The sequence below is a fragment of the Sipha flava genome, unplaced genomic scaffold, assembly GCF_003268045.1.
Source record: "Sipha flava isolate LNK unplaced genomic scaffold, YSA_version1 20909_pilon_pilon, whole genome shotgun sequence".
Taxonomy (NCBI): Eukaryota; Metazoa; Arthropoda; class Insecta; order Hemiptera; family Aphididae; genus Sipha; species Sipha flava.
Genome location: NW_020272818.1, coordinates 224 through 14703, shown reverse-complemented (window position 1 = coordinate 14703; position 14480 = coordinate 224). Strand labels below are relative to the sequence as shown.

General features: G+C 25.8%; 1 protein-coding gene across 1 annotated transcript; it reads right to left on the bottom strand.

The window, feature by feature from the left end:
• Positions 1–2693: 2693 nt before the first annotated feature.
• Positions 2694–11463, bottom strand: LOC112682723 (the record flags this gene model as incomplete). Its single annotated transcript, XM_025553410.1, is given in 3 exon segments — positions 2694–3353; positions 8668–9263; positions 11361–11463. Coding segments are annotated over 3 exon segments (777 nt in total), but the record flags the coding sequence as incomplete, so codon positions are not given.
• Positions 11464–14480: the final 3017 nt, after the last annotated feature.

The window sequence follows — 14480 nt, the reverse complement described above, 5'->3', positions numbered from 1 at the left end:
CAATAATTAACCCTCAAATAGAGTAGTCTGAAAACAGTGTATATAGAGTGTTTCTGAAATGGTTGAGAAAACTAGTATACGCGTACTATCTGGAGTGATCAAATGAAGAATCTTTTGAAATTTTTTTTTCAAGAAACCTTGGTTCAAAAAATCTTCAAAATCTGGGTTTTATCTAATTATCTTTAGAACACTATTTTGAATTTAAAAATTATTAGAAATTTATTTCAAATTGTATTAATATATATGTAAATCTATATGGGACATCGATTATGGGCTTTTTTCGTGTTTTTCACGGTCATTTCGCCAGGATCAAAAGATGGTGGTGTGACATATCGATTTGTATGAAAACTCTGCAAGATTTACAAAGGTGACATTTATTTGTTGTTACTTTACATAACTGATTAATTAACACGGTTTTAATAAAATCGGTAAAATAATCATAACTAAACCAAATGTATTTGAAGTTCAATGAACACCGTGTTAATTAATCAGATATGTGAAGTAACTACAAATAAATGATATTTGTTTATCTTGCTGAGTTCACATACAAAATTATGTCTCATCACATATTTAGATCCTGACGAATCGAGTGTGAAAAACGCGCAACAAACCCATAATCGATGTCAGACATCGATTCACATGAAAAATTTTCAAGAAATCTTTAACAAGTATTTATTATTAGATTCGAAATAATGTTCTAAAGGTAATAAGATAAAACTCGGGTTTTGAAAATAGAAAATAAATTTCAAAAGATTCTTTATTCTGCCACTCCAGAGAGTACGCGTATACTAATTTCCTCAACAATTTCAGAAACACTCTGTACATATGCACATATATAAAATATGGTTCACATGTTATGTGGATTAGTGTGCCGCAAACATTTTGTAATGGAAGTGTGCCGTATTGTTAAAAAGGTTGAAAAACACTGGTAAAAAATATTATTTTATATAATAATAAGTTATGATAAATAATAATTTTAGAAATAATAAAAATTTCTTTTTGCATATTTTGGTAAATAAAATGCGTATTATAAAATTTTTTATTGCATATAAATCCCAGCCCTAGTGATGACTATAAACACAATTGTAATCAACTATCAAGTAATATACGTTTATACTAAAACTAAAACAAACCTGTGCATATAAGTAATGAATGATATAAAATAGACCAGAGGTTCTCAAACTTTTAATAGTACAAGTCATTTGATAATTTTTTAAATTTTGAAGCACCAAAATAATTAATAAAATTTATTTTTTCCTGCTCTTTTACACAGGAGCGTATTTTAAGGGGCGAAGGGGGCAATCGCCCCCTCCCTGAATCCGTATTTAAGGAATCGATTATACGAGTATGTGAGATACACATTACAAATTGTTTTAAATGTGGATTATTTTATAATGAAATCAAATCACGCGTGGCTGTGAATACTGAATTGGGCTTTTTGTCGGGTCCATACTTAGTGAAAAATCAAATAAAACACAAACGTAACTTTCAAAACACAGATAGGTGTTAAAAAAGAACTACTTAAAAGTCGATTCTAAGTGGATCCGACATTAGATTAAAAAAAAAATAACCACAAATATTAAGGATTTGCCCGACTTAAATATTACCAAAATCTGACTTGTAAATTTTGAGCCTGGATTAAAGAAAAAAATTGAGTCGTCTCCCCCTACTAAAAGTCTATATACGCCCTTGCTTTAACATTTATGATTTAAAGATAAAGCTAAGTTTTGAGATATCAACGGAAAATACTGAATGTATAATAAAGAAAGAAATACTTTACGATAATATACTCGTATTTTATATAAATCTAATATTCAATGTATGTATTATGAATAAAGTGTATACAATTTTATTAATTTTAAAACTTGAAGCGACCAACAGTTTGGGAACCTCTGCAATAGACTTCCAAGATATTCAATAATTTACATACATGCACAAGTAAATATGAATAATTCGAGAACCAAAAAACAAATACAATTTTGTTGATCAAAAATATGTTATAAATAGGTATTCTAATACTATCGGGTACAATGGAAAACATACTTCAAACTCATCACAAACCGAATATAGCTTGAAAGGAGAAATTATTTCTGTTACTTCTAACAAATTGTTGGAAGACGTTTAATAATTTTATGTATGTATACACATACATATATATAGATAGACATTTTTTATGTAGCATTGTTAATACTTGGCAACATTTGCATACATTTTGGTTATTAGTAATAGTAATAATGTCATACAATTGCCTACAAGTATGGTTCTATATTATACAAGGTGTAGCTATTGAACTTTTGATTAGATTCAGTACTAAACAATTAAACAGTGTAATAACCAGCAATCCGATAGTGATCATCATTTAAGCAAGTATAAAATAATTTTTTTTTATAACATAAAATATAATATGTTAAAGCAAAAGCATTAAGGTAACATTTAACAGAACTTAAATAAATCACATTAGCTTCAATACTCAAATGTTTTCATATTGAAGTATAATAAATTTAAATTAACACATCATATTCTACTTTTAAAAATGAAATCTTCAGTTCAAATATATTAAGCTATGACACCTGACTGTATAAAAAATAAAATTTATAAATGAAATACTTTTTTAATAGGGCTAACTATATAGTTAGATGTTAGACTTACTAAAATAAATATACATAGGAATTAAGAAAATTATGACACTTGAGTAAATTATATTATCTAACTATAATTCACTTAAATTAAACACAATTGTACGTGTTAACATATATAAGTAGGTATTAAATGACTAAATAATAATAAAAAAAAGTTAATGAGACAAAAATTTTAAGGAATAAGAATACAAACACATGAGAATTGGTCTTCTTTTGTTGGTGAATTTTACAGACTAGCAAAGCACAAAGCACAAATAATAATAAAAACATATATAAAATAATTCAATGAACTAGATCAGTTTAATTTATGGGAAAGTACTGGGACAACCCATTCCCTTGTTGGCGTCTGTTCAAACGGGGAAAAAAATCCGTTTTATTTAAATTAAAATCTTAATTTTAATTTATTATGTTAGATGAGGTCCTGAAAGAACCACTTACCACATTTCGATTGTGATGTAGAGGGTATTGTTAAATTCATAACATGTGGTACAAACCAAATAAACAAATTGGCCAAAAATAGTAAGTTATGGCGAACTTAACAATTTAAACATTATTATTACAGCCTTTCTAGATAAAAATAAAAATTGAAAAAGAAGGAAAAATATATAAACAACAGTAAAATTTTATCTTATGGAATCACCAACAATACACTGATAATTCACCACTGTGGTCCTTACTGGTATGCCTCCATGAAGTTGCTGACAACGATTTAAGCTGTAAAAAACAAACCAATAAAATTAAAAATTTATTATTTCCATAAATAATTTTAATTTTAGATTAAAAACATAAAATATATCTAATATTAAGTATAAAACCATCTAAATTTTTTTCTTGTTTTATAAAAAAACCCAATAATTTAATAATATACTATTTAATAATGATAATTGAATAATGATGATATAATTTGTGATATTATATATAATATTGTATTAGAAAAAATAGACAAATACCTATAACAGTAAATATTTAGAAAACAAATAGCTTGTTTTATAGATAATGAACTATATTTTTAAAGTTTTTCATATGAATTCAACAGTTTTATTTTATATTAATCAATATTTTAGTAATAAAAATAACATAAAAATGTAAAAATTGACTAGGGACAGGTACACATTTGTTTATAGACATCAAGAAATAGTAAATCCATCTGTGTCTTAAGCATATATAAAAACTAAATAATTTAAAAATAAAGTTTCTTTCATTTGTACAAAATGTATTATAATTAAAATTAAAAATATTTTAATAATTATTTATAAAAATTAAATACTACCGAAATAAATAATGAATTAATATTATATGATTATAATTAACATGTATGAAAGATTGTATTAATTATAGTTAGATTTAAAAATAAAAAAAGTTTTATAGTGATACATTGATGATCATCCTAACTCATATGCATTAATTTTATAATAACTAGACAGTATAACAACAATAATTGACAAACGTCATTAAATTTCACAAATATTTTACTTAATAGATTTTTCCTACCTATGTTTGAATTTAAGAAGGTATATTTAATGTTTTAACGCTTCTTTCGTAAGATAATTTAGTAATATTTCATTTTTTTTTAACCCCTTTATAATTATACTATAAAACTACTGATCTAAACCTTATTCAAAATATTTAATTGTTATTTTTATTATTATATTATCATATTTGCAATAAATTACAATTATCATCTATACAATAAATATTCACAATTGTATTCATAAAAGCAAAATAAAATAATCATTATAAATATAAAAATAAAATAAAATGTACAAACACATTTTATACACTGCACCAGTTAACTTGCACCATGTGTTATGGAAAATTATTAGTCATAATATTATAATAATTATTAATTAATGAACCCAAAGAATAAATAAATGTATCCATCTAAAAAAAAAGCTTTTGTTTGTGCTACAACATTAAAGCAGATAAAAAATGTTGTTATCATATATATTTTAGATTAAAAAGGCAAATATAATTTAAAATAAATAAAAACACTAATAATTTACTACCACAAAAATATTACACTAACAAGTTTCTCAAGAATATTTTAATCGATCTACCATAGGTTTCGAATAATATCATAAGCAACCAGTGAATATATATATATATATAACTGATACATTGATATAATTACATAAAATAAATATAATAACAATTAAATAAAAAGGAGTAATTTTTTTTCGTCGCAAAATATTAATCCTTTTACTTTCTACAAACAATTACGGCAACACGAAATATAAATTGTTGAATGGACGGTTGGCAGTCATGGCAGCTGCATATTACAGTGCATTGAATATAGTAAGTAGTAACTGGGATTCGGTCTGTGGTAGTAAAATAGTAAAGGAATGTGATCGTCGTCAGACGGGTGTTAAGTGGGCGGACAACGAAGGAGATCTATAGCAGAGATGGAAAAGAGGGAGAAGACAACTACGTTGTTAGTCCGGCACCAGAAGATTCCAAGACTCAGACCACACGCATAATAGGCATCGGTGTATCAAAATATAATAATATAAATATACATATATAAGTTTTTATGTACGTATGTATGTATATATGTAAGTATATGCAGGTGTATAAAAGAACCATCATGTAAAAATAGCGGGAAAGGTGACCTTCAGAGACTTGTTTACTTTTAACACAGTCTAATTCATGTTACACAAATACTCCGGGAGGAAATAAATATAGTAGTTAGGTGGAGGGGAGAACAAAATAAAATACTTGAAGACTCCTTCTCGGATTCGTAAAAAAAAAAAAAGAAAATAATGGTTTACACTACACACACAATAACAATCGATTTTCATGACAATGCCATGAATACAATCGGTAAGCGATCGCGTTTTAAAAACGCACGCAAATTTATTTTTTAACATTTTCTTAAAAAAAATCGAACGTGATAAACAATATAACAGTTCTGTGTTATCTACCCAACTAACTATAAAGACCAGTTGGTAAATAACTCAAGGGTTTCACTAAATAATGCCAACGAAACAAATTTTTTCATAAATAATCACCGCAATTTTTATAATTCAATCAAAAAAAAAAAGATCATGTTCCAATGTAAAAACAAATATGTTAAAATAAAAGTGGAATTTTCATAAGATACTTTATAACCTTTTATAAAAATACATTTTTATTTGTAATTTGTAATTAGTAGGGAACGGATTTATATGTAAAAGCATATTTTTATTAAAACGAGATATTTAAGATTCGAAATGTTCATGATTTAAATCATTCCTATTAATATGAAGATACTTTTATTTTACATATTTTTACATATTTCACTAATTTGTAAATATTTTTTAACATATTTTATCATTTCATCATTCATACGTCTTCTTCGTACGAAAATACAAGAAATTATTTCAAATTTAGATACAGAAACTTCTATCTCTATTGGAAAAGCTCAAAATATTATGCAAAATGAAACATTGAAAAAAAATTTAATTTTCATCTCAGTGAATTTTAGTTTTATTGCACATACAATTACAAAATTAAAAACAAAAAATATGTCCTTAAATGATAGTATGCAAATTGTCGAATCAACGATTGAAAAATTAAAACTTGTTAGCGGACCAATAGATGTTGTAAAAAAAAAAATTCATGTTGTTACAAAAAAAAAGTTCAAGCTATATTGATTTTAAAACAATCAATGACATAATTAGTGACAGACACCCTATTAAAAAATTAGAATTATGGCCTTCTGATATTATGCGCTGCAAATATGCTTCAATTACATCGGTTGATGTGGAGTGATCATTTAGCCATTTTAAAAATATTTTAAGATCTATTAAGCGACATTTAACATTTGATAATTTAAAAGATATTGTAAAAATTCAATGCAGCAAATCATTTTGGTAATTTAATAATTATAATTTTTTTTTTTTTTTTTAATTCAATTTTTTCCCACATATTTGGATGTTTTTAGCACATATTTTATAAACAATATTTACACATATATGTAAATATTTCTGTATTTTTATTACATATAAATCCGTTCCCTAGTAATTAATATTACAAATAATGAATAATTTAATTTATTCTTCACTAAATCCCATATTTTCTCTTTCGAAGTAGAAATAAGAATTCTATAACATAACGAACAAGACTAAATATGCAATGGTATAAACTAGTACAATATATATAATACAATATACAATATATATGAATAAAATAGAATCACATGTGGTATTAATTATCATGCTTAGTTATTTGTTGGCTAATTGAACATATGTAAAAATATTAATTTTTGCAGTGGTGCCGAAGTCAGTTTTTAGAGGTATTGCAAAGTATACCTGCAAAGCAAGACCCCCCCCCAACCTACCCACAGTAGATTGAGGGACTGCCTTCAATTTTTTTCCCACCCATCGTATATATCTATAATTATCATCTATAATTTTAATAACTACGAGTAATAATAAGTAAATTTAATGATTAGAGTTTATTTTTATCATAATTCATGTTAGCTAAGATAATAAATAAAATAATTTAGAACTTTCATAAATTATAATAATATTAGCCAGTGTTTCGCAGGCTTACTACACACACCCACCCCTAACAGGTATTACAACTGATATTGGATATAGGGATCGACGCCACTGAATTTTTGCATTAATTACAAAAAAAAAAAAAACACAATAATTAAAATATCCACCGAAGACAGTGTATAGAGGTCTCCGCGCATACATATTCCTACATAGAGTGGCACAACTAGCAAGGGGAGGATGTGAACCCCTCCCCGAAATAAGTCGTTAACTCAGCCTTACATCATTCTTCCTACCAAACACCTTCCAAATTTAAATTTTTTAATTCTATAACTAAGGTGATCATACATCCCGTTTTGAACGGGACAGGTCATCTTATTGTATCTTTGTCCCGTTTTCCCCGGGGGAATTTTCGGGACACTAAAATGTTCCGTTTTTTAGAAAATAGTAAAAAATAATAACGATAATCAATTTTAATTTGTTAATAAATTATTGTTATCGACACTAATGAAGTATAAAAATAACTATTGTAGTCAACGATGTATTGTATATAAACATCGCAATATCAGTGCTACCACAAAATTTCTAAATTATTTTTTAGTTCATAATTTCAATATTCGTTACAGAAATTTTCGAACGTTTTCTTTAAGTAGACGCTTTTTCTTAAACAAAAAAAAAAGTTATTTATAATAAATATTATTAATGTTACTTATTAATGATTAACTATATTCCATTTCAACTAAAAAAATATATGGTCACCTTATTTATAACCCATCCCCTCAAAAATAAATCCTAATTTCGTCACTATGTATGCAACTAAAACTAAAGTTAAAATTTTGAAGACTATTATAACATTCACAAAGTAACCAAATTCCTTATACCTTACACAATATCATTAGTTAGTTTTGACTATAATAATAACACACTAAAATCAATTCAACAAATTTTATCTTAACTTAAAGTTATTTTATTTTCTATTAGATTTACCAAATATATTCAATATATTTTCAGCATTTTTAATAAAATGTAATAATTCTTTTTCAATGTGAATACACTTAGATTAGTAAAATATTGTCGAAACTGACGACTTTTTAAACAGTTTATTCATGCAATTTAAAACTATAAAGACTAAGGGTTATAGGGTACTTAGTCTAGAGTGGATACTACAGGAAACCAAAGGACCTTGGTAGTTACTTCACTGCCTCCTCATTAGAAAAGAATTGAAGATATACATATAAAAATAATAATTTAAATGAGAAATACCTAAACTTTAAAAACTTTAAAATAAAAACATAATTTTTATACATATTAATAATACCAGAAATATAACTATGGTCAAGTTTATCCGGAAAAAAAATTAATTTATAGGTAAAAGTATTTATAGAATAGTATTGATAAATATCAAGACAAGAATATACAAAGTTGGATTATTAGTCATTAATTTAACTGGTAAAATTATTTTTCATAATTTTAATAAAAACATACATACTTATAAATATACCAATTATATATTATTTAGCAATAAATAAATAATATACTTATATTTGTACCTGTTGCATTTTTTCGAAGTCTAAACATGGTCTCTGTACATTACGAGTAGGATGATGCCTTTGTCTGTGACGTTTACGAGGTGAAGTATTTGGCAGAGATACAGACTGCCTAGGTGACAAATGTACCAATTTTAAAGGTGGTGAAGAGGATACAGTACATTTCCCAGGTTTGTGCACATGAGATGGAGGAGATGCACAAAATTTTAGTGGAGTTGGTCTAGTTGACATAAGTCCTTGTACTTCATCATCTGATGAACCTGACCAACTAACAGCTATTGTGTTTCCACAACCAGCTTCACTGGCAGATCGACAACGTTTACGAGCTAAAGATGCTACAGAGTTTTCAGGAACACCACAAGAATTTGCTTCATCTGGATCAGGTGTAGGAAGTTCAACTTGTAGTAATCCTTCAGGATTACTATTTATGACTTCTAATTCTTCCTCAGAACTATGATGATCACAATCACTAGGTAAAGCAGAGTCTAAAAAATATGGAGAAGGACCAGGAGTTGCAACACTGCTGCGGCCACTACTAGAAGATCTTGTGGGTTCCATATCACCACCAACCATATCTTCACTCCCAATATTCTCCATTACTAAAAAAAAAAAAAAAATATTTTATTAAAGTAAAGGAATAATGAAATTTTATTTTATTAAGTAAGTCATAAATAATATATGCTCCGTAAAAACATTTAAAATAATCCAATTAAATTATGAGAAAATAAATAATATGTTTTTTTAATACATTTTTTATTTTTAAGTATTTAATTATATTTATTATATACAAAAACTATTTAAACTGCTTATAGATAAACACAAATACATGGTCAAATTAAATAATGTATAACTCTTATAATAAAAAAAAAATAATATTTTGACATTTGTCATTAGTCACCATTAATGATTGTCAATAAATTTAATAAAAAGTGAAAAGTATACATAAATATAAGTATTACACATCACATATAATTTTTTATATCATTGAATATGGCTATAACAAGTCTACATGAATACACTTACTTGAGAGTTTAATTAAAAATATGAGAAAGAAAGAGAAATAAAAAGAAAAAAATAATAATGGATGTTAGCACAGTGAATAGCAAGTAGAAGAGAAATAATCGTAGAGGGATGATTGAGAATCCAGAACAGTTCTTTTGTGTCAATTAGGTCAAGTATGGCAAAGAGTTTGGTTTTGGTATTCCTATGAGGGCATAGCAAATATGCAAACACACATTTAAAAAAAAAAACTTTCATGCTTCAACAAACTTCAAAATACAAGACAAAAATATTTATACATATTAAAATTTAAAATTAAACTAAAAAAAAAAGTTAAAAAATATTATGTTAATTTTAAACCATAAAAAGTTTATATTTGTTTAACTTTTCAGTTCTGGATAATATTTAAATGTACATTTGATCCATTTCAAGAAAATAATAATATAAGCTTAAATAACTCATTTATTTATGTTTAAAAAAAAATATTGGCATACATCTATTATAAATTATGATTATCTTACAAATAAGCTTATTAAATTTATCAATTAATAAAATTAATTATTGGTTCTAAATAAGATAATGGTTTGATAAAATGTTATATATTAAATAATCATTATTGGTGTAAGTGAAAAACAATAAACACAAAAAATGAAAAGTCATTAGTCATAACTAATGACTAATAAGGTATAAATCTAAAAATGTAATAACACAACACAATTTATCATTCAAAAAAAATAAATACTAACAACCTTATACCAATATATTATTTTAACAATAATTCTATTGATTAGTTGTAAATAATATAAAAGAAATCATTAATAAATTATATGGAAATAATATTTATTAAAGGTTTTTAAAATATTATTAAAAAAAATTAAATAAATTAGTTTGTTTGGATACAGAGTATTTAATTAACATGTAATTACCTAACTAAGGAATTTTAAATAAGATCTTAACTCTACACTATTTAATCCGCCTAATTGAAAACAATATATTTTACTACAATTTTTTTATTTTATTCAACTAACTTTTCTTTAAGTAAAAATATAAATAATTTTCAATTTATTTCATTTTATTTTTATATTTAATTTATTTTTTGAATCTCAGAATGATTTTTTAAATTGAAATCAGTCATAAATACTTACACATAATATATATACATAATATACACATAATATGCAATAATATTTCTGACATGAACTTTCATTAAATTTATTTTTCATAAATAATTGTTAATAATAAAATATAAAAACATTTATACATCTAATATATACCTCCATAATACATTTTTAATTATTTGGAAAAAGTATTATTATAAAGGTACTTAGTAATAATTATAAGACATAGTTTTTTTAATATAGTTATGTAAATATAAATTTATAGAAAGATGGATATACTTTAAGACACTAATCAAATATATTACTATGTATTTATTAACTAAATAAAATATAAAAATATAATATCATGATTATTTTGAATTACGAAAATGTTGCGTATCTAAATAGTTTCTTTGTAAAAAAAAATATTACTCAAGATACACTTATAATGGTAATATATTTAAGCATATTTTGATATTTCAACTAAATAAATATCATCAATTATGACATTATTATAAATGGAAATAAAAAAAAAATAAAAATAATAATTATTAAGTTGAAAATAATAATTTAAAACAATATATTAATTCAAAAACTTACATTGGGAAGATTTAGGTACACCAGGTCTTGTACTTTTTGGTTCTCTATCTGGACTGTGCTCGTCGTCAGACTCAGTGCCAGAATCGTGATCAACTGTTTTTAACTAAAAAATCAATGAATGTTAAAATTACGGATAACAAGAAAAAAAAACTAAAATTAGGTAATACTATAGAATAATTTAGTACTAAAATATCTATTGATTACCTAACCATAAAATAATATTGGTTCATATTTTGTAAATAATTAAGATAGTTAAAAATATAATTTTCAATAAAATATTTAAATTCAAAATTAAAATTATTTAATGATATTTCTAATATTATTAAATATTACGTTCTTATTATGCAACTGTAATTATTCTGTTTTTTGTCAAACAGAAACATTTTAAGTCCTATAATTTCTTACAACTCAAATACAAATTACTTTTATAGCAAACAGGAAAATATTATTTAAAATGTGTTGGTAGTAATAGTTATGTTGTGAAGTACCTATACAGTGTATACATATTATATTGATAGCAGTTTCATAAATGAAAACAATTTATTATTATTTATCACACAAATACGTTTATGTAATGATAAATGAAACCATAAAACTATATAAAAAAAAACTGTATTATTCAAGCTTATAAGTACCACAGTACAAAAGTTATGATAAAAAGAAAAAAATGATAATGTATACTTTCTAAATCTATTGAGAAAGTCCCATAGAATTTAGTAAAAAAATACACCTGTAAATTCTATATTTTTTTATATTCAGATTTAAATTCACAAAATAGTTAATTAATTAAAATATATCTCAAACTTTTTTAAAATAGGTATAAGAAATAAATTATGTAAATATATAATAAGTAAGATAATTGGTAAGAACTATATGTCATAAAAATAATATTTAATACAACTTTTAAATAATTCATACTTTTTGTAGGTAATTAAAAGAAGAAGCTATAGCAGAAATATAGTAAAAATTACATAATAGAATATTATAGTTGCACATTAACTGTATCCATCAGTCATCTAATACGCAACATAACAAAATCTAACACCTCAAAACTGTATTAGTGGTATTAAAAACATCATTAAATAATTTAACAAAGAATATTATTTTCAATAGTTCCATCTAATTATTAAATGAGATATTGTCCAAAAATAATTATACATAATTTAGAAAATAATAAAATTAGTTCAATTTCTATACTAGACTTTTTTTGTAAAATAATCCAATGGGACCCAAAAAATATTTTTCCATCGCATTATACTATAATATATTATACTTCTTTCAACCCAATTATACAATAATACACTAAATAACTCAAAATTTAAAAAGAAATATACTCCTGAAGTAAAACTAGAATATAATTCACAAAATAATTTTAATTTTAATATTATTGTCATGAACAAATAAATAAATTCTTATTGAAAATAAATAAATAGTGCAAAAGGGTAATATAAAACATTCAATGAAAAAAACATACTATAGAAAAATAGCAATTAAGTAAATGATGATAAATATAAAAATATTAAAATAAATCATTAATAATCAGCAATATATATGATACTAATCTGAATATTTCCGTCAGAAAAAAATCAGTATGTCTTAATAATATTATATCATACAGATTTTAATAACAGGAACAAAATATGTATTCATTTAATGCTTTACGATTAACAAATAAAATCAATGATTCCGATAGAAAATAAAACCAAATACCAAAATTTGACTAAGTGGATAAAATAGTTTGATAATAAAAACAGAAAACCCGTATAAAAGCAAAATCAACACGCATAAGCGGCATGAAATACTACCACACGATAAGACACTAAGTTCTAATGGAAATGGTATACATTAAATTAGTCGCTCGTTTATTAATAGTAGTTATAAATAACATGCTAAAATGTATTTTTACATAAAACAAAATTATCCCAATTTAACAAAATTCAAAATACAATCGACGGAATAAGTTATTAGTAATAGTACGCTAATACGTATGCATATTACTATAATATCGAATAATAATAAATAAAAACGTACAGATAACAGGATAAAAAATAAATAAACAATTATAATTAAACGAAACTCAATAATGATGTTCACAGTTATAAGATTTATTTCTAATCTTCATTAAACTTTTCGTTAAGTGGTGTATCTATGTCAAATGATTATTATTAAACAAACATTCAGCAACGTACCGAATTGAGATCGTGGGGACAAGGCGAGAAAAGACGACTACGAGCGTAAACCGAACGAAAAAATATCGTCAAAGCGCGATGAAAAAAGTGAAAATAACGAGTGACGGCGGCCGATGGCTGCGAGACGACGATGCGCGCGCGCGGAGAGAACGATAACCAATAAGAACAATAATTTATGACATGAAGAGATTTCCGTAACGTGCCGGCCACGCTAAACAAACGGCGACTGGTTGTAACAACCGCCAATAACACACATCGGCACACTGCGATGATAATTATTATTATTACTATTATTATTGTGTGTACTGTAGTCAACACGCGTGCACACGGCGACACGTAAAGGTCACACCGCAGCAACGGTTGTATTACGGCAATGATTATATTACGAGCCGTGCATGTGCCATGTCGCGCATATATGTTGTAGGTAGAATACTGTTGTTTTAACTTTAGTGTAATGCCGATAATATTATTATCATACCAACTACCCACAACTTAAAACGTCACGTACAACAGCAGCACCAGACCGGATGATTCGGATAGACGGGGAAAACGGCGACGGGACGAGTAGATGACGACGGTCGCTGCGTTTTGATTATCACGAATTTCGCTGGAACTGGTGTCAGTCGTTGGCGATTCCGCACACGAAACCAACATCGCGATATTACTGCCGTCACCGAGTACCCTCAACGGGTTCTCGGTCTAACATCGTCATGTCGTTATCACAACTCGTTTTACCGGTGGATTGCGATACAACAGTATTCGATTAAAAATAGACGGTGCGGTCACATATTACTACTATCAGTGAGGTACGCGCGCGATCAGCTGATGAATACGCGAATACGCACACACACGCGAGGCGCCCGCGCACTTTACGATATACAACAGTCGGCGGCGGGTGGTAGACAGGGGAAAATTCACGTACACGAACGCG